This window comes from Lemur catta, chromosome 7 (genome assembly GCF_020740605.2).
Source record: "Lemur catta isolate mLemCat1 chromosome 7, mLemCat1.pri, whole genome shotgun sequence".
Classification (NCBI taxonomy): Eukaryota; Metazoa; Chordata; class Mammalia; order Primates; family Lemuridae; genus Lemur; species Lemur catta.
The window spans coordinates 39,441,493-39,462,956 of NC_059134.1; the positions used below are offsets into that span (position 1 = coordinate 39,441,493).

At 37.0% G+C, this 21,464-nt stretch overlaps 1 protein-coding gene and 1 pseudogene across 1 annotated transcript; both read left to right on the forward strand.

Annotated features, from left to right (window-relative positions):
- The first annotated feature begins 6,192 nt into the window (after window positions 1–6,192).
- Window positions 6,193–6,552, forward strand: LOC123641113 (translation machinery-associated protein 7). The gene has a single exon (XM_045555621.1). It carries the CDS (start codon window positions 6,216–6,218, stop codon window positions 6,408–6,410), a length of 195 nt encoding a protein of 64 aa, XP_045411577.1. The 5' UTR covers window positions 6,193–6,215; the 3' UTR covers window positions 6,411–6,552.
- A 12,576-nt stretch (window positions 6,553–19,128) lies between these two features.
- LOC123641991 lies at window positions 19,129–19,951 on the forward strand (annotated as a pseudogene).
- The last annotated feature ends 1,513 nt before the right edge of the window (window positions 19,952–21,464 follow it).

Sequence of the window (21,464 nt, forward strand, 5' to 3'; positions counted from 1 at the left end):
ACAGCCTAGCTTACAGAATCTTTGTAGGTTTTAAGGTCTTATTGACTTTGTGATACACAATAGTTTCCCCAGAATGGGCAAAGTGACATCACAATCTCAATTTAAATATGTAAGCATTTATTAATAGAATTGCTTATATAGCTCAAGTAACTGTCAAATTTCCAACATTTTTACACACAAGCCAGTTTAATATTTACACACACACAAATACTCACAGCAATACCATCCCAACCAATAGATCATAATAAGAAAATGAGACATTCCTAATGATTCAATGAGTCCTCTTATTCATAGACACCCACACAAATTGGGCAGAAGGATTCACACTCAGGAGACACAGGGAATACAAGCGGTGTGAACCAGTGCATTGTATACAGCTGTCTCGACTGGCCTCGATATTGACCAAGAAGATCTCCCCTGAGAGTCCTGTCATCCAGGCAGATCTTGTTCAGAATGTTTTGGATATACAGGAGCCTATGCTGATGCATTTGGCCCCAGAAATTCTACTCAAAACTATACATACTATTCCTCAAAGAACAGCAACTAAACATCAAAGACAAAAAGATCACTTTGAACTTACAGATAACTATGTTACAGATAAAGAATTCTAACCATGCCATAACTGTTCAAAGAGTATATGAATTACTTTGAAAATAATAAAAACTAAAAGCATATAGATAAATGACAACACTGACCATAAAATTAAGTAATCCTAGCAGTGCATAAAAACTGATTGATTTAGGAGAGTATTATGTGCACTAAACATAGAAATAAGTTCAGGATTGTATATATAATCTTGGCATTTTCAATAAATTTCTGGACAATAAGCCTCAACACTGTCCCTTTTGAGCATTCTATGTGTTATCCCATTCAAGGTTAGCAGACAACTTTTTTAAAATCTAGAAATGCCCTTCTCTCCTCATACACACATACAAAAATTCTCTTAATATTTAGTTGTCCTTGACTATAAAATCAAAAGTAGGCATTTTCAGCAAGAAAGATAGAAAAAATAGTATGTGTTCACGTCACAAGGAAGCAATATCAATTTTATTGTTTCTAAAGATCAACAAGAGGAACTAATTGGAAAAGAACAATCAGTGACGATGCAAGAAGCCAGGGAAATTTGTGGGGGACAGAAAGAGAGATGAGCACAGGTTTATCAAAGGTAATAATTTAGGAAGTGAAGATTTTAACAATTTCATTTTTAGAAAAGGAGTATTTGGAATACGAACAGAAGAGAAAAATTGTAAGTCTGGAAATAAAAATAAATTTCTAGGTTTCACCTTGGTCATATATACTCCAAATTCTAAGTACCATGGCTGATATACATAATTTTTTAATGTCCTGTATTTTGGAATATCACTTTCTCTTCTTATGCTCTTCTAATGCATATTTTTAAGATTCCATGGTGAACTCCCCTCTTTTTGTGCGTTTTGTCTTTCAAAGTATCATAAGTGTTTGCAGCAAAATAAAGGCTTGCTTTCCTAAGTATAAATTCAGTATCCAATAAAGATGTACAAATTCCAAAACTATGCTCCCTGAAACTATAAATTGAGTCTTAATATAGCACATGGATTAAGTACAAGAGGTCCCCCTGCATTCTAGAGCAGTGAGTCTTAGCTGGTGGGACAGTGGGAAGAGAAGTGACATCCCCTAGCAAAGGAGCTTTTCCAACAGCATTTGCATGCATGAATGTGTACACATACACACAAACACACAGGAGATTTGGAAACATCCCCTCACTGCCAGTCCTTTGAAGTCATTGACCAGCTGCCAACTGAACACCTCCAGGGCAAGGAACTCACTATGTCTTACAGTAATTCCTCTTTTTTTTTTTTTATAACACTCCTAATAGTTATCAAAAGAATTATATATCATATGCTTATATATATATATATATATATATATGCCCTTTTTTCAGTGATCACAATTAGTACTATTTCTATATTATGGGTCTACTTGGAATGAGATCATTCTGTCTTCCACATGACCTCACCTGAAATTTAAAGAGAACAATCAGGGCACTGTTTAAACAGAACAATCAAGGAACTGCCGAGTCCATTCAGTATCTTTTAAAAAATATTTCAAAGGATATCAGATTATTTCTCAAAGAAGCAGGGAAAATAAATTTTGAGATCTGTATCAATCAGAGTTTAGCTAAAGAAGCAGCAGAACTATCTATCTATCTATCTAATCTTTTTATCTGTTTATGTGTGTATATATATGTGTATATATGTATATCTATGGATTTATTAGAGAAATTTGATCTTATGCAATTGTGGGAGCTGGTTACACAGTGTCCATGAGGCTGTTGCATCTGTATTTGATGGTAGAGCCTGAAGTCTGCAAATAAAGAAGTCAGAAGGAAAAGACCAACATGAGGCAAGGGAAGCAAGAACTGAACCTGTAAGGATGCCTTGAAATCCACAAAAATGAACTGAAGTTTCCACTGGTGTCCATGACCTCAAAGTTTCCAACGTTCATGATGGGTTGATCTTCAGGAGAAGCTGGTGTCCATCATGTTGCTAACCATAGACTGGCCTGGGAATCAGAGGAGCTGAAAGAGGAGGTCTGGTAGGAGCTGCAGGAGCTGTGGTCCAGCTGTTGCCCAAAGGGGTGAGCCAGTAGGTAAGCGCTGATGAGGTTTATGGCTGGTCCCTCCCTTCCATCTGCCAAACATCTCTCAAAATGTCCAGTGGCCCATGCTAGCCAGAAACTGTGCAGCAAAGGGAGCTGTAGGAAAATAGTTTCAGCTGCTCAAGGCTGACACGATACAAATCCCCTATAATATTATTAACCATCATTTTTACTGTTAAATAAAAACATACACTCCTCATGCTACATATTCCACAAATGGCCCCTGTATGAAATACGAGTGTCCCTAAGTCATAGAATAGCAAGAGGGACAGGTAGACCTAGGAGAAACCTTGCAGATCATGTATTCCACTTTACACCCAGCAAGGTTAAGTCAGCTGAATCAGATACACAATCTCTCCCAGGCAAGAGCCAGAGCTAGAAGCCATCCATGTCTTCTTTCTACTAATCTAGTGTTTTTATATGTACATCATATATTTATCTAATTTATAAACTATAAATATAAAAATAATATTATTGCTCATTATTATTATTCACATTGCCATTTTCCTTTTCCTCTCACTTGGGAAAAAGCAGAGGTTGAATTTTAAGATTGCCTTTATACGGTCTTTCCAAATCTACTATGATTCTTTTAACTTCCTCTACAATAACTTCTTCAAGCCTTCACAACTTTCTGTCTAATGTGTGTTTAGTTTCTACAGGTATTTGAATTTACCAACTAAATTGACACATGCATTTCTGTTTTGAAGTCCATGTTGAGAATGAATTAGGGTCAACAAAAGCAGTGTTTTTTATTGTTTATCCATGTACTTTCTGATTTGAATAGGAGTTCAGCTTTCTATTGCTTTAGACATAAAATTACATTGGAAAGTGATACACTTCTTAATTAAATCTGATCTAAAACCATTCTCCTGTACAAGCTATTTCAGCACTGACAGTGTTTTCTGCTGTAAACTGCATCACCGTCCTTATTCAATGCTGTCTTGACTGAGGTGCTCCCTAAACTTGGCAGTTAGTGAAGAGAGACATAAACATGTGAGCACATGAGATAACATCTAGAAGAGATGATAAATCCTATTCACAAAACAAAATATAACCAATATGCTCTTGTTATAATAACATGAGAAAATTCTTATTAGTGTTTTCTGTTTTGTTTCCCCATCCATTCTTGTTCTTGTCTACCAACATTTAAAAATTAGTTGTAGTTGATGTTGTGCTGTGATTGCGAAGGTAAAGTGAATAGATTAGGAGTTGCACAGCTGTTTATGGTTTTGGTTTATAGCTCTGGGACATCCCATTCTGGAGACATTCCGTTCCAGTTCATTTTAGCAGTAATTAGAAGTACCCCCATAACGAGAAGCTTGCTGTTGGAAACAACTTCATTAGTTTGGGTGATTTTATTGGTTTCCTTTAGGGTGAGAAACTAGCACTAATAGTTGTAATTTAATAGGAAAATTACTGAAGCAAGAAAGATTCCACTGAATCTTAAATGAGGCATTAGACAGAAGTTTCCTTTCCAAAGAATGAAATATAAGAGAACCGCCTTTACCTAAAAAATTCTGATTTGAATGCATATAAATTAGCATAAAAGAGCCATTTTAGTTAAATGCTTAAATATTGCTTAAATAAAACATTAAGTTCTCATACCAAAAAACATCAGTAAAACTGACATAAATTAAAAACTCATGTGTCCACGTAAGGTATTTTTCTTCACACTTTATTTAAAATGAAGTAGAGCCAACAAAGTTGACCTTTGTAGAAGGAATCTGACTTCCTTTAGATAAAGAAATTAATTTATTTTTCTAAGCCTGTTCTTTTCTGTTGTTTCCATTGTATTGTTTTCTGCTCCTTTTCCTCTCACACATCATCTCCCTAAGTAGCAACATTTTCTTTGTCACGAAAAGGATTAATGGGACAATATTTTCACCCCTGGCACACACATGATTCTCTATCTGCAAATCACTTTATAATCATTTAGGAATCCTTCCTCCCACTTCCAATGCAATGTGACTCAGAGTTACTTTCAGTATTTTAGACATGACAAAATAAATCCAGAGAGAAATTTACCCAAGATTTCAAGGCAAAATTAGTGGCAGATTAGTAATCTGAGATATAACCTTCTATCTTTTTTTGGAGAATACATTATGACACCTCCATCATTTGGAAACAATGATCCTTTGTCATAAAAAAGAGAATGTTTTAAAATTTTAAAATGGTAAAGTTAATAATGCCTGGGTTCTAAAAAAATGAAGCAAATATAGGAGAAAATTTACATTTGGGCTTCAAGGTGATCATTCAGGTACAAAATGATAGTCTTCTCATGTTTGGACAAAAATGTACCATAAGATCTAGGTCCCTCTAGGGACTGTCATACTGTCATGCTGACTTTTATAGCACAAATACATAGCACAGTGCCTGCCTATGGGGGAGTGTTCCATAATATTGGTTGAATAAATGTTGGGCCAAATAAAAGAATAAATAAAACATAGTATGATCAACTTTACTGACCTTTAACAGCTAGAGTTTCTCTCAGTGTTGAGAAGTTTCATATCTATGAACATTCTTCCCATTTTGTTCCTACAGTTTACATTCCAAATCACTCCCCTTTACATCAACTCAATTTTCAGTGTTTCCCTCCCAACTCCCACTTCTCTACACCACTGAGCAGAAGAATAACTGACTCTCTCTCAACTACCCTTTTTTCATCTCTATTAGGTGATTTCTCACTTTGTAATTTCTCAGGTATTGAATTAATAGGCATCACCATCACTAACATTGAATGGAAATCCAATAGTGCCATCTTAGATTGAATGACTTAAATTTGAGAAGAAACATAGGGAAATAGGCAGATATTGGGAGGGAACTAATCCTCTCCCTGTGGGTAAGAGCACTGTCTTCTGAGGAAGTGGGTGGAGACTTGGAGTCATGCAAAAAACTAAATGGCAGGGAAGAGACAGAAGAAATTGGAGACCACTCAGGAGAAAATATATTTTGTGAAGATACTCCTTAAATGTTTTCTTTTTGAAATGCTGGAAAAAGAATCATGTTTTTTTGTTGTTTTGGGGTTTTTGTTGTTTTCTGGTTTTTGTTGCTTTGTTTTTCATAGAAATAGGGTCTCTCTCTGTCACTCAGGCTGGAGTGCAGTGGCACAATTATAGCTCACTGTAACCTCAAACTCTGGTCCTCACGTGATCCTCCTGCTTCAGCCTCCCAAAGCACTGAGATTACAAGGGTAAGCCACTGCCCCCATCTAGAGCATGACTTTTTATGACTTTAACTGTTTGATGTCATGTTGTATTTCTCTTTCAAATTGTCACACATCTTCAGTGGAGACTTTAAAAAATGTCTAACACTCTTACACAACCTATTGTGATAGTCCCAGTATGCCCAAAGGAAGAAGGTTGCAAGTGAGAAAGAAAGATTTACCCCTCCCTCATTACCACAATGATCTCACCCCAAAATTGGTCTAAGAAACAAGTGTTAGCCAGCATACTGGAAACGGTAGTCCTCAATATAACTAGAAGAATTTCTCCACTGTGTACAATTCAAAAGAACTAGTAGAAATTCCTAGTTGTCCCTTTAAAAAATATATTCCTAGCTGGGGAAGGGGCGGCGGCGCCATGTCCGGCCGCGAAGGTGGCAAGAAAAAGCCCCTGAAACAGCCCAAGAAGCAGGCCAAGGAGATGGACGAGGAAGATAAGGCGTTCAAGCAGAAACAAAAAGAGGAGCAGAAGAAACTCGAGGAGCTAAAAGCGAAGGCCGCGGGGAAGGGCCCCCTAGCTACAGGTGGAATTAAGAAATCTGGCAAAAAGTAAGCTGTTCCATGTGCCTGAGGCAATGATGACCCTTGATTCCTATTTAAACATCTGTATTCCCTGCCATAACATCTTTTGCCACCTATAGCTAAAATGAAGTGTTGTCTTGGAGCCTATTGTACATTTAAGAATAAACTTTTGTTTAAAAAAAAAAAAAAAAAAAAAAAAAAAAATATATTCCTAGATCTGTGAAAATGATGGTTCTGTGTAGACCACAGGAAAGGATAAAGTTCCAAATCTGAAGACAGAAGAGCAAATAGAACTTACTGGTAGCTAAGTGTCCATTCTAAGTGTTAGCAAAATGGGAAGTTGTGTATGCAATGGTAATAGTAATGACTAGTTCACCTAAATATGTAATTTAAGGTGTTCTAATGTAAATTAAGAAATTTTTTTAAAACGGCAATTGTGTGTAATAAGTGGTTCCCAGTAAGTTCATGTGGCTATTATATAAGGAAGATAATTCTTCTTTTCATTGCTGAACCATTAGAAGTAAGGTAGTAAATGTATAGTTCATTATCACACCAGAAAATCCAGAGTATGAACCTAAAATAAGTGCCATACAAATTCAGACATTGTCAACTCATATTTCAAAGGGGGATACGGTAGGCCCATGTATTTATCTGCATAAGAATCTAAGCAATTTAATAATTTAAAATATCACTAAAACTTTTCATTCTCTCAACAATTCCCCATATTAGCCAAGAATTCCAAAATCTCTCCCAATTCCATAGATTAAATAGACCAGTTAGTTATTGCCACAATAATGCTACATAATGAATTTCCTCCAAAACAGAGTGATACAGAATAACTAACCATTTATTTCTTACACACAGGTTTATAGATCAGTGGGGGTTGGCTATTCTAAACTGGATTTAGAGGGCTGTCTCCAAGCTATGAACTGGGTCCAGATCTGTTCCACATGTCCATCATCTTCGTTGACCAACGGTCACCTGAGTCACAGTCATGGTCAAGATCTGGAGTTTAAGAGAGCAATGCCAACTATAAAAAGTCCTTTTAAGCCGCCATACAAATTGCATCCTCTAATGTACCATTGACCAAAGCAAGTCACATGATCAAGTCCATTATCAATGCAGCAGAAAAGTATATGCCTTCCATAAAGTGGACATTTCTTGATCAATAATTTAATATACCACAGCAAGGAAAGAATTCACTCGGGTGGAAATATCCATGTTGCTAGCTTGATAAGTAAGGACATTTGGAATTACAGGAAAAGAAGGATCTTTGAAAATGTTAGAGAGCAATTTTACTCAAAATAGGCCTATCTCTCTTCAGAAAGGTCCAAGAGCATTTAGAGTGAAGGCTATAATGAACAATAAGTGAAATAAAAGTTGAGTTAACTTGATACACCTGCAATAAGCATCCTAGCATGAGTCAAGCACTGCACTCGGGAAGAAAGACAAAAAGTCCAAGAGGGTTTCTATGGAACTGAGAGCCCAAGGGAGCAGTGAATTGTGATTTCAGGTCTTGGGCCTGAAAGGGCAAATAACACATCTCAAATGGAGGATGAGAGCAAGTGGCAGCATCAACTTTAGTTCTACATGTTTCTCATGGCAGAATCAGGAGTCAAGAACACACTTTTGCAATATGAAAGGTGTGAGTCCATGGAGGGCCATGAGATGGCTTTGGCACTGCAAGGAGCTCCTACACTTGAGTCTTTGAGCCACCAAGAGGGATTTGAAGAGACTTTAATTCCAGGAAGTTGTGGTTGTATTAGACCCTGTTTCACTTCCAGCTTGGGAACAATGAAAACTCTATTATGTTTATTTTAATTTATATCCAGAAAATATATTAATTCAAATCATTGACTTAAAGGGAAAGTGTTGGGTTGGGCCAGATAACAAGACAGCTTTATTAGGAGAAAACTAGAACAGAATAATTTTGTGTTATCCATAGATAAAAGAATAAAGGTAAACATAAACATGAAGCAGTTTTCCTAGCTATAGCATGAGTTTGTTGCAAACTAACTGACAAGCTCCTTTCCTGGATCCTCTGTAATACTGTCATTGTCATCGTCATCATCATCATTACTATTGACATTTTCAAAGTATCAGAAACTGTATAAAATGCCTGACCTGTATTAGGTCATTAAATTCTAAGACAATCATATGAAAATAAGTATTTAACTAAATTTTATGAAAAAGCTATGTTTCAAAGTAACTTCTCTAAGATTATATAACCAGTAATTGGGAAAATCACTTTTTTTTTTTTTTTTTGAGACAGAGTCTCGCTCTGTTGCCCAGGTTGGAGTGAGTGCCGTGGTGTCAGCCTAGCTCACAGCAACCTCAAACTCCTGGGCTTAAGCGATCCTACTGCCTCAGCCTCCCGAGTAGCTAGGACTACAGGCATGCGCCATCATGCCCGGCTAATTTTTTCTATATATATTTTTTTAGCTGGCCAGATCATTTCTTTCTATTTTTAGTAGAGACGGAGTCTCACTCTTGGTGAGTGAGACTCAAACTCCTGACCTCGATCGATCCACCTGTCTCGGCCTCCCAGAGTGCTAGGGAAAGTCACATTTTAAACTCAGGTTTAGTCTTAAGCCAAAGCATTAGGTTTTAAGATTTACTAAACATTTTGTTAACATGTATGATACAATTATTGCTTAGATTTGGATCATAGTTAGGCTATATTGTGATCAAGCTTTAACTAAATCTGTACCATACTTCACTCAAGGGAAGTGAGTTAATGCACTCTCTTAATTTAACATCTGATACTAACAGAGATTTTTAAGATTATTACGTGGAAAATTAATCCATTTAATAGAATGACAGTTGTCTTTCACTGATCAAAGAATATGTTGTGATGATTTACGCAGGTGTCATCATATGCTTTAGTGCACAATAAAAGCCAGCTTGATATTATATTGAACAGCTTACTTTGATGGCTAGATCAATGACATGAATTTCTCAGCCTCTTCAATTGATATGAGATGTCAGTATAAATTGAAATGGAACAAAATTCCAATGTAATATAACGAAAATAAAAAAATTATGCCCAAATGATATGTAATAAAGATTCTACAAGGTAGGGTTTTGCTAGTAAAATAGTAAAGCTATGGTGGAAAAAAAAAATCTCAGAAGAATAATCTTTGATTCTTGATCAAAAGAAGAAAATGAAAGAAATCTGCCTGCCTCTTTTTAGCAAATCCTTCAAGCCTTGCAAGTATACAACAATCTCAATATTTCACATCCAACATGAGAGGGAACTGGTTCCTGTAGTAGAATCTTTGCAGTTGTACTCCAGCAGCAACTACTTAACATCTCCACTCCAAACATGCAATGATTAGATTACTAAAAATTTTAAGCATATATAATATTTTAAATCAGATTTTCTTAAAGATTATAAAGAAATTTCAAGAATAAAATGTGCTCATAATTCTATTTACCACTTGCTTTTGCTTTCTTTTTCTTTTCTTTCTTTCTTCCTTTTTTTTTTTTTTTCTTACAGGGTCTTGCTCTGTTGCCCAGGCTGGAGTTCAGCAGTGACATGGTCCTAGCTCACTGCAGCCTCAAACTCCGGGGCTCAATTGATCCTCCTGCATTAGCCTTCTAAGTAGCTGGGACTACAAGCACACCACCACAATTGGCTAATTTTTTTTTTTACTATTTTTTTGTAGAGACAAGTCTCAAACTCCTGGCCCCAAGTAATCCTACCACCCCAGCCTCCCAAAGCACTGGGATTACAGATGTGAGCCACCAAGCCCAGCCACTTTCTTTTTCTTTAATGTTCCTTTGTTAGCTAACCTCTTTTCACCATTGGGATTTACATGAACTTCTGATCCATTTTTTCACATTTTTCTTTCCAGTGAATATACTTTCCGAATTTAATCCTCACTTGGGCTCTAACTTTAATGTTTTTGTGTCTCTTTTTGCACCCATTTTACCCATAGATTTTTTCCAATGCCAATTTTTCTTGGCAGTCTGGACAAATTTCACTACCATCTTCATGAGGTATGAAAGAAATCTTTTTTTCTGTACCACTTCTCTTATTGTCTGGGGGTTTTCTTGATCTAAATAACTTAAAACTAGTTTAAGGTGATTTTTTCTCATTATCATTATACTTCTTCCCCCATACAAGTTATAAACAGAAAACAGCAAAATGTTCTTAGACATTCTTACAATCACAGCATACCTTCTGTATTAATCTAAATTCATTCAGTGGCAAGTGACAAATACTTAAACTGTCTAAATAAAAACTGGATGTTACTGTTTAACTGAGACATCAGTTAACTGAGGTGGAAAGTGCCTCAGACAAGCCTGGAACTGGAACTCAAAAAATCTCTTAAGGGAGCTCCCTCTCTTTGTCCATTTTTGAGCTCTACTTTCCTCTCTATGTTGGGATTATTTGCTCTGACTATGGACAGATTTCATCTTTGCAGGTAATGGGCATGGTCATTAGCAATTCTTCATTTTCATTACTCATATTAAAGATTCAATAAAAAGAAATAAAGGGTTATTTCATAATTATTATTGGTCTGCTTTGGTCAGTGCCCACATTTTGGACTACTCACTATTGCCAAAAGTGTAGGATATTATGATTGGCCAATCCTAGGATCCATACCTGGTGGAGGTGGAGGACATACGACATTAATGAAAAATCCCATTTTACTTGTTGAATGGGTTTGGTCAGGTTCTCCCAAAAAGAAATGCTGGGCATACAAAAACCAATGTTTTCTCACTACATTCCACCTTAAGCTGGCAAGCATCCATGTACGTCTCTCCTATAAACATAAAACATTGTTGTCCATTAAAATAAACTATCACCCACAAAAAGAAACAGCAACTAAAGGTGGCAACACAAACTCTCACCCAATACTGCATCCAACTGAACTACTAGTAAAATATATGTGTGTGTGTGTGTGTGTGTATATGTGTATATATATTTCCCCCTCCTGAGTTTGGAATCAGTTGAGACATAGACATAGAAGTTAGACAGATATCAAAAATAAACATTACTGCTAATTAAAAACAAATTAGAAAATGTGCTTTTAGCTCTGAGTCAAAAGGACTTGAAGAATTACCCACAGAGTGCCAGGGAGAGGCAGACAATAGGAGGCCTTCTTTGGCAGGTATAAGCCCTGTTTTTCAGCTTATTACATGGCCAAGAACAAACCAAAACAGATGTTCTCCAAGATCAAAAACATCTCAAAGAGAGAAGAATGGAAGAGGATGAGCCATGCACGTCCAGTTTCTTCAACCAATCTCATTTTAATAAATTGATTCTTCTGCTCAGAAAGGAAGAATGATTGAAGAAACAAAGAGAATCCAGGCATGTTTTTACTCTAATGACAGTTTCCCCACATAGAAATATGGAAGTGTGAATAAAAGTGCCCCACCATGAATAATGAAGAACAGATATTTCTCTTCCAAGAGCATCAACCCATGATTAGAGGATATCTGGAAATCAAAAGTAAAGGGAAATTATACAAGAGGATGTTAAGATGTGGTAGGTTATTCTAGGGTAACCTAAAAAATCTCCATGGCTTACAACGGCTTTTGGTTATTTCTTGTTTCCTCTGGATTTCCATCAGTGGTCAGCTGGGAGGTGGTTGGGTTGGGGGGTTGCTCTGTTATCTGTCATTACCATGGCAATGGGGCCCTTGGAATTACTTTAGGTGTTGGACTTTCATAGGTTCTTATTTTCCTAATTTAGTATTTCTCCATATTATGACTTGATTAAAAGCATGTCAGTCCATCAGTCTATTTAATTTCTGGAAATGGTATTAGCTAATAATTAAAGCCATAAATCTTAGAGGATCCTGACCTTAGCAAGAAGCTATGAGCTTCTTCCCATAATCCTAGGCTTTAGGCTGACTACCTACATCTTGTCCTTCCACAAAAGCTCCTGAGCTGAGGTAGAGTCAATCTTCTCCTTTGCTCCAAATTGCATCCTAGTGAATGGTGCTTTATCACAAGGGGTCTTATAAAGTCAATCATGCAATGAGTACACAGAAGGTATGAGCAGAAGTCTACATAGAGGATTCTTTCATTTGTTTGGCTCTTTCTCAATGTCATTCTTATTTCCTACTGTGTTTTTTTTTTTCCTTCTATTTGCTTGCACCAGTTTCTGAGTGCAAGAGAGAATTAGAATTTTGTGAATTTTTTTAGACTTGTAGTAATCTGACTCTCGGTAGTCTGAAATCACTGGCCACAGGCAGCTAGGGCTTCTCATCATAAAGTTAAATGCTTCTTCCTTTTTTCAAATGGTTCAATTGTACTAAAGCTTGTCTATTTCTTACTGTAACTTACCAAAACCTTCAAGAATTTGCTGAAACATACTAGCATCTTAAGATTTTTATAACACATACTTCAAAGCTCTGGTCTCTGTAAGTCTAATTTCCAAAGTATGAGAAGTGACTGTTCAATCTGCTACTTATTTTGTTAATATAAAATAAGTAAAGAAGCTTCTCAACCAGGGACATCAAGATCTTTACTGTCCATAATCCCAGCTCAAATCAGTCAGTTCTATATTTTAGAATCTGCAAATGCCCATACCTGCCAATTTATAATTTGTTTATAAGAAATAAAAACACAAGTCCAATTATCTAAATAATGAAGGGGTTTTTGTTCATTTGTTTTGTATACTTAGAAATCCTGCATATAGCTACTTTTAGACAAGATTGGATCTCATTGCTCAAAAACTCCCAGGGCCTCTCTCCTCTCAATTCTCACTCTCTCTTTCTCTTTCTCTCTCTCTCTTTTCTCTTTCTCTCTCTCTTTCTCTGTGTCTCTGTCTCTTTCTCTCTCTCTTTCTCTTTCTATCCCTCTCTATCTCTATCTCTATCTCTCTTTCTCTCTCTCTCCCCTTCCATCACTTTGCTTGGTGTTGGCTTCCTCTGTGAAGAAGAGCTTCCTCCATGAAGCGTGGGAAAGTTGCCGTGAGCAGCTCCAAGCTTAACAGGGGTGAGCTCAGCAACCACCAGGAGGAGCTTTTAAAGCCAGCAGGTGTACATCAATTCTTGGAAATGGAGCTGATTTTCTTACTGTGGTAGGCAGAATAATGCCTCCAAAAAAAATATCCAAATCACTAGAACCTGTGAATATGTTACTTTACAGGACAAAGGGTACTTTGCAGATGTGATTAAAAGTAAGGACTGTGATATGGAGAGATTAATCTGAATTATCTGGGTAAGCCTAATATAAATCACATGGGCTCTTAAAAGTAGAAGAGGAAAGCAGATAAGCAGGTCAGAGAGATGACAGCATGAAAAAGACAATGTCTTTTTGCCCATTCTGAGATATAGAGGGCTGTGTGCAAGCACCAAGAAAAAGGCCTCCAGAGCTAAAGGTAACTCTCAACTGATAGCAAGCAAGGGAACAGAAGTTCAATGCTACAAATGGATGAAACAGAATTCTGCTAACATTGGAATGAGCAAGAAAACGGATTCTCCCCTAGCCTACATAACAGAACACCTTTATTTCAGACCAATGAGACCAATGTTGAATTTCTCACCTAAAGAATTGCAAGTTGATAATTTTGCATTGTTAAATTTGTGTTAAATACAAGCTGCTAAACTTCTGTAATTTGTTCCAGCAGCAGTAGAAAATGAATACACCCACTATGGTAGCAAGCCTACCCCTTGGACAATTAGTGTTTGCCATAGAGCTTGACCAAGCCCAGTATACCTGCACTTCCCTATAGCCATAGAGAGGTAGAACCTTATTATTGACAGCTTGACTAAAACTATAAGTGATAGGCAACGTGGGGAAGAAATAAAGCCCAGACAAAACAAGGAAATATCTCCCCACTTTGCAAAGTTTATGTTGTCATTTAATCCATTACCATACTTTGCTACTACATTCACAGTGTGTTTTTTTTTTTTTTGAAATATGGCTTTGCCATTTCATTTCTACCAACAAATAATTGTTCTGCCTTGACTGCAAGTGTCTTGTTGTTGTTGTTTTGTAGAGAAAGGGTCTTATGTTGCCCAGGCTGAGTGCAGTGGCCATTTACAGGTGCAATCATAGAGTACTACAGGCTTGAACTCCTGGACTCAAGCAATCCTCTCACCTCAGCCTTCTGAGAACTGGGTCTACAGATGCACATTACCAAGTCTGGCTAATTAGCAGTGTTTTTAAAAAGAATGATTAAAAGACAGAGTATTGTTACACATTATCTCATTTTGGTCCTAGTTTAATATCCAAAACAATCTTCATTTATAAATATTTCATCTATTTTCATATATTATAGAATTAATAACCAAAGCAAAGCCTCAGAGTTAGAATAATCAATCTTGCTTAGAGTCTTAGATCTGTCATATTTATGAAGAAAACACAGACCTTCCCATACTAAAGCTATTGTCATAAATCAGCTTTGTCAGTAGTTAAACAAAATACACTCTCTCATTCAACAGTATGCACCAACCATTTGCTATGTTTCATTTCTGGTGCACAGTTTCTACAACAAGGCTTAATACGGTGATGCAAATATAGCAGGAGTTAAGCAGGCACAGAAATTAAACATAATGATGGTAATAATGATAAAAATCAAAATAGTCATGTATGCCATATTGTTCCTTAGCTATAGCATTTCAAATTCTAAAAATGTTAAGTTTTGTCTCACTGGAAAAATATACAGCCATGGATTTCCAACTGGAGAACTTCGAAAGAATTATCATCACTAGTGCAGAACTTTTTTTATGTTGTCATAAAGCTAAAAGAAGTCAATTAGGTCTAGTACTTCATTAATGGTTTCTACAAATCACATTTATAGCCAACCCCATATCCAGTGTGATACTAAGAAATGCCATTTAGAAAGACAAGTTTTGACACCCTTATATTATGGCATTGTGGAAACTGTGGGGGTAATTAATTTTTACTTATATTGCAATGAATCCAAGCAAAACTCTAAAAGCCATTTGGCCAATTACTGACTTTTAGGGCAACGGAGCCTTTTCAGAAAGCTTGAGTTTATATTACTGGTATGATCAAGGCTTTAATGAAATTGCTGCATGGCAGAAGCTACTGGACTATTAAGAGAAAACTACAAAAACAAATGAGTGCCTAACTCTGAATCTACAAAAAAATGAGAGCCTTCTGGTTCTCTTTGATTGTCTATTAATTTCTCATGATAGAGCCCCATGTGGCATTGCTCTGACAAATTTCACTGAAGCATGTTTTCTCTTCTGCAAATTAGTAAAGTCCTGCATGTGATCTTCTTAATGGGAATTCGTATCCCACTGTTCTTTATTATTATTTTAAGGGGAGTAGGTGTTTTCTCATTCTCAAGAGTAATGACTGGGCTAGTTGGAGTTCTTTTATGGATATCGAAGTCTATAACCCAATAGGTGTTAGGAAGAATTCATGCTGTGCTGCAGCTCCACAAGTATTTATTCACCACTAGTACTTGTGTTGAAATGTTGTAAAACTCACAGTGATATCTAAATGGTACAGTAAACCAAGAATTTAGTGAAAGACTTAACTTTCTATACTTCCTGAGTAAAGCCATTACCAATTTAGATATCCTATAACTCTTCAACACAGGCATTTTTAATAGCTCATTCACAGGCCGAGCTCAATCATTCATTTCCTTTCTTACACTTTCATTGAGAAATGCAGTGGAAATACTGATTAAGAATGTAAAACACAACAAAAAGATAATATAAACCCATTCACTTGAACTTGATCATTAAATCTCTAGGTTTCTCTTGGCTGTACTTTCAAAATAGATCCAGGATTTTATCACTTTTCACAACTTGTTCAGATACATCCCAGGTGCAAGCCACCATCTTCAATTATTTGGATCATTTCAACAGCCTACTAACTAATCACATGCCTCTGTCCTGCTTTCCACCTCCAACACTCTATTCTCAGCAGGGCAACCAGAGTGATGCTATTAAAACTTAAATCATGTCTCTCCTTCACCCAAACCATATGATGTCTTACCATTTCCTTGGAAAAAAAATCCAGCGTCCTTAAGATGGTCTGCAAGGCTGTATCTAATCCAGCCCTTTCTACCCTCTGACTGTGCCTATCACTCTCTTCTGCAGTCAGTCCACTCCAGTCACACAGGCCTCTTTGCTAATTTTCAAACAAGTAGGCCGCCTCTGCCTCATGGCTCAGCATTTGTTTTACCTGAACCTAGGAGTTTTACACATGGCTCAGTCCCACCCCTTACTCCAGATTTTTGTTCAAATGTCATCTTTCCAAAAATGAAAGTACTCCTGGGCACGCTACTAAAAATTTCAACTGCCTTCTTTTCATTTTCTCTCCCTCATCTCTGCTTTAGTTTTCTCCACAGTACTTATTATCCCCTATCATACTATGTACTTTACTTATTTATTTTGATTATTATCTATCTCCCACTGACCCGATGATATATAAGTTCTACAAAGGAAAGAATTTTTGTCTGTTTATTTACTGACATATGCAGTGAATGAATATAATCAGCAATAGGAAATCTATTACTTCTCCCCAAGTTTCTTCATTATAGATTTGTCTACATTCAAGATAAAAGTAGTCCAAAGGAAAGCACAACACTCAGCCTCTGTATTTGCTAATGCCTACAATATACTCAACAACCTAGGGATACAATGGTAAGAAGAGTGAAGATGGTATAGTATGCGCTGTTATTGCCTTCATGGAAACCAATGCAACAGATTCATGCTGTGGTGGAAAAACATATTGAATTATTGTTTATTTCCTGTCATTGAAAAAGATATAAAACAGTAAGAGATATTTTCCCCTCCTATATCCTAAAAAGCCAAGGTTTTCTCCTTCAGAGACTGTTATTGGCTTTTGGATTGCATACCTAGAAACAGAAGTTGCCAGTCTCCCAAAAGAAACATCTGTCGTATTGTTTGAGACTAGAGTCCCCCCCTTGCAGAAGATGGAGAAAGAGCCTGATTCTAAGAGTTGAGAAGGAAAAGGAGATTTAGCCCTTAAAGAAAGAGTGAGTTTGGGAAACTTGCAGCTTTCCATGGATAGTGAAGACACCTGCCTTTTTTATATTTGGTCACCAACTATAAGCATCAGATATTGGTTGTAGCCAGCAACTAACCACTTAAGTTTCAGAACCAATGAAGTTCTCCACAACGAATCTTCAGGCAATGGAGAGGACTACTTAAAGGAGTGTCTGTGATCCTACCCAGGGATCAGTACCCAGACAGTGGCAAAGGACCAGCCTCAACAGGAGCATCAGGCAACAGAAAAGGCAAGATACCAACAGATACCACTAAGGACCAAGAAGAAGTCTCTCATTTGTTTTATAAAGTCTCTGCTAGCTTCTTCCAATTCCCATATTGTTATAAAACCTAGGTTGTGAGAAAGCATTTCCAAAAATCAAATTGGGATTTGATTTTTTCCACCATCTTAGCAAATGGGGTTTTAGGACCAAATTTAAATTAATTTAGAAAAAAAATAAACTTACATTTTCTCTCTTGTCCTCGAAGATTATAGAGAATTTTATACTGGCTACCCATTGAAATCACACTCAAAATAACTAAAAATATTCTTGCAGGTCATGGCTGCATCATGGACTACACAAAACCCCAATAAATTGAGCTTATTGATTTTTAAATGATAGCCAAGACTTTGTTAAAAAACTAGAGCAGACAGATGAATAATGTTAATAATCACTTTTAAGAATAACAATAACGAGAAACATCAACAGTGGGCAATGCTGAGGCTCAGTTTAAGGAGAGACCTTGCAATGTTTACAAACACCCCTGGGTAGATAGAAATTGAGTGGTAGAAGGTTCAAAAAGAAGACGAAGCAAACATATCACAGAAAGTTATTTTTTCAGCTTCTGAACTTTTAAGAGAGAAAATTTTCCTGAAGAAGGAAGGGCACTTGGTAGCAAATGTTGTGATATAGATACACTGTGATGTCCTAAGCCTGAATGTAAACTTAGACAAAGTCAATATTTTAAGACAATGTATTGCAAAAATACCTTCAGCCTCCAAGAGAAACAATGGACTCCTGGAAAATGGAAGTGTTTTCTGGGGATGAAAAGACAGTTTCAAAAGAAGGGATATTTGAATTTTGGAGAGAGCCCATTACTCAGGTGTTTTAGCAGCATATCTTGCCCAAGGCCAAGCAGCTGCTACTTTTAGAAAAAGATCACTTTAGAGGACCAGTCTCTAAGAGTATTACAACACTCAGAGTGCATGGCTGAATTACCTGAGGCTTTAGATTTAGCTTTGGCTGTGCTGAAAACCAGAGAGCAATAAGGATCAGTCTCTTGAATATCCATAAAAGTGCAAATGAAAATGTATCTGCGTTTAACTGAAACTAAAAACTGATTCAGAAATTTCTAGCCACAAAACATGCAAAGTTATTTAGCCAGAGAAAGAAGAGATGTGTGTTTGGGAGCAATGTACCAGATTCATTCAGCCAGTTAGAGCAGATGGCAACTGAGCAAGGCAGTAAAAAGCCACAGCTACCCTGAGCGCCCTTCTACTGTACGTCCCCAAGAGCTCATTATAGAAGCAAGACAAACCTGGCACCCTGGCAAATAAGACTGTCCCTTAATCTACTATCAATACTGTGCCTAGAAAACACACACACCACCCAGGCTGAGAACAGGGCAGAACAGGGGCCAGGAAGGAGATGCTGTTGGAGCTCTGCATTGGAGGTACCAGGGTAAGTTGCACTGCAAGGCTGGTAGGTAAACTGAATGCTGAGGACCAAAAAGCTTGATGACACACACCACTAAATTTTTTTCTTTATAGAACATGTTTTGAATCCTTTCTAGAGCATGTGCACACAGTCTGATGGTAAAGAGAAGACATTAACAGGGAACGTGAAAACCAGTCCTCCTCGACCCTCTCCAATGAAATAGCTGCCTTCTATTCCCCAAAATGCTTTGCCCATAAATAAGCCTACATATCCTGCCTCTGCCCCAGCAGCATAGTCAACAAATGGCACACATGCTTCTTAGGGACTGTTCTATCTGGAATATTTCCTTCTTACAGAATTTGCCATGGTTGTGAAGCAGACACCCAGACCTGTATCTTATCCCTCTGCATTAATGTGGTTCAGATTAATATTCATGTGGTATGTACTTCATCAAAATGGTGTACTTAAGTTTACAGTTTACATCCCTGATAACTATCCAGATGGTGACTGTCCACACTTGGTGTTTGATATTCTTGTCTTTCACTGTGAGCTGATCCCACCTCAGGTGAACTGGATGTGAAGAGAGCATTTGCAAATAGAGGTGAAGCCATAATCATATTTGGCAAGTATTAATGCATGCAAGGAGAGTTGTCTACAAGGTGGATACGGCAAGCCCCCTAAACTCGCAGGCTGCAGTACTTTATGCAAAATATGTTCAGCTTTTTAAAAAGGAAAGCAGTTAACAGTGTTAAGGTGTGCATTGCTCCTTTGTTTGACTAACCTAAAATAGAAGATTTTCATGCAGTAGCTTTTCTCAGTAGATTCCTTATTTACATGATCAAGCCAGAGACATGGCAACTCAGAAAAAGCCTGAAGAACAGCACAATAAAAGTGTTCCTGGTGCTGGCTTGCCAAGGATAAAGCCTGGCTCAGTACAACCTTCAATAAAGAGAAAACAATAGCTACTAAGAGTTGGTGAATCTGGTGCACCATGCACTTTCCTGCTGGACTCGGGTCTATTTAAAGCTGAACAATGGCACAGGACTGCTTGGAGAACTGATGATTAGTGTTTTGCATGTATATATAGGTTCTAACAGCAGGTTTGGAGAACCTCTCTTTAAGCAATGCATTATTTCTGTCAGACACATCTTAGGATAGTTATCTAGTTCAGTACTCTAAATTATTGGAGAGTGAGACTTAAGTATTTTTCTGAATATAATGTTAAAGGTAAGTTGCATTCATTTAATTTAGCAGAGCAGTCTATCACTATTCAATAGTTTTTCAATCAGAGCTTTTGGTTGTACAGATGTGAGGATACAAAGGGGAGAGTAGTAGGGAAAGCAGGTTCCATAGCTCAGCACTTTTAAGTAGATCGTTTCCTTCTCAGACATCAGCCTACTATCTTACTGATCCACAAACTGTTGTCACTGAGGTGCACATTGGTTGAATGAGAGGAAAGCATAACAACTTCATAGTTTTTTTTTAAAGCAAATTACATACTATATTTTTATGGCAGGAGGCAGAAAAAGTATTAAAATGGTTTATAATGAACTCAGACATCTAAGTAATGTAAAAAGAAAAACTTTCTACAAATTTCACAGAGTTTATTTGAGCCAGCTAAATAGAGAAACACAAAAGCTAAGTAGAGAAATCACCTAGATCATTGGCTATATCTAGGCGGCTGCCTTATTTGGGCATGGCGTGATGAGGCATTTGCTTTATTTGAACATGGTCTGATAGTTGGCTGCCTGTGATTTGCTAAAAATCAGCTATTTGTTAGAAAAATATACTTCTAAGTTAGGTCTTGGTTTGTTTACCTACTAAGTGAGGTCATGGTTTTTTACATAGGAACTCAAAGTATGGAGACAGTCACAGGCTAACGGCCTCCTACTTATTTGATTTAATAATGGTAATGACTAATGTGTTCAGTAAAGAAAAGATAAACCAAAAAAGATTTTTAAAATACTCATACACAAATACACACACACACACACACACACACACACACACACACAAATATACATCTGTGAATCAGGACACCTAAACACAAAGTGAAGCTAAAAAGAGCACTGCCCAGGTGCAGAGGTAAAACATTTCAGAGATAACCATTACACGTTCAAGAAAGCTGAAGTACCTCTTTGGAGTCATGTGCTCATAAAGAGAACCCTAAACAAGTACTGTGAAAGTTAAAACACACTTGATAGACATTGATAAACCAGAGAGGGGAGATGGAAAAGACTCAACCTGGTCCCACAAGAATTTAGACATCCTGGCACAACTTTCCTTGTAAGTGTGACCCAGAGTAACTGTGACCCAGGAGATAGGAAAGAAAGAGGCCAAAAGCCCATCCAATTAAAACAAAATGCCAATTTGGGAAAAAGTCTGGTAATGACAATGATCTTTCCCTCTACCAATTAAAGGATCATGGCAAGATACTCCATGTCAGATCCAAAAAGGATAAAAAAATGAGATTCC

Coding starts and splice junctions, on each gene's coding strand:
- LOC123641113 (XM_045555621.1), top strand. CDS start 6,216: ATGTCCGGCCGCGAAGGTGGCAAGAAAAAGCCCCTGAAACAGCCCAAG.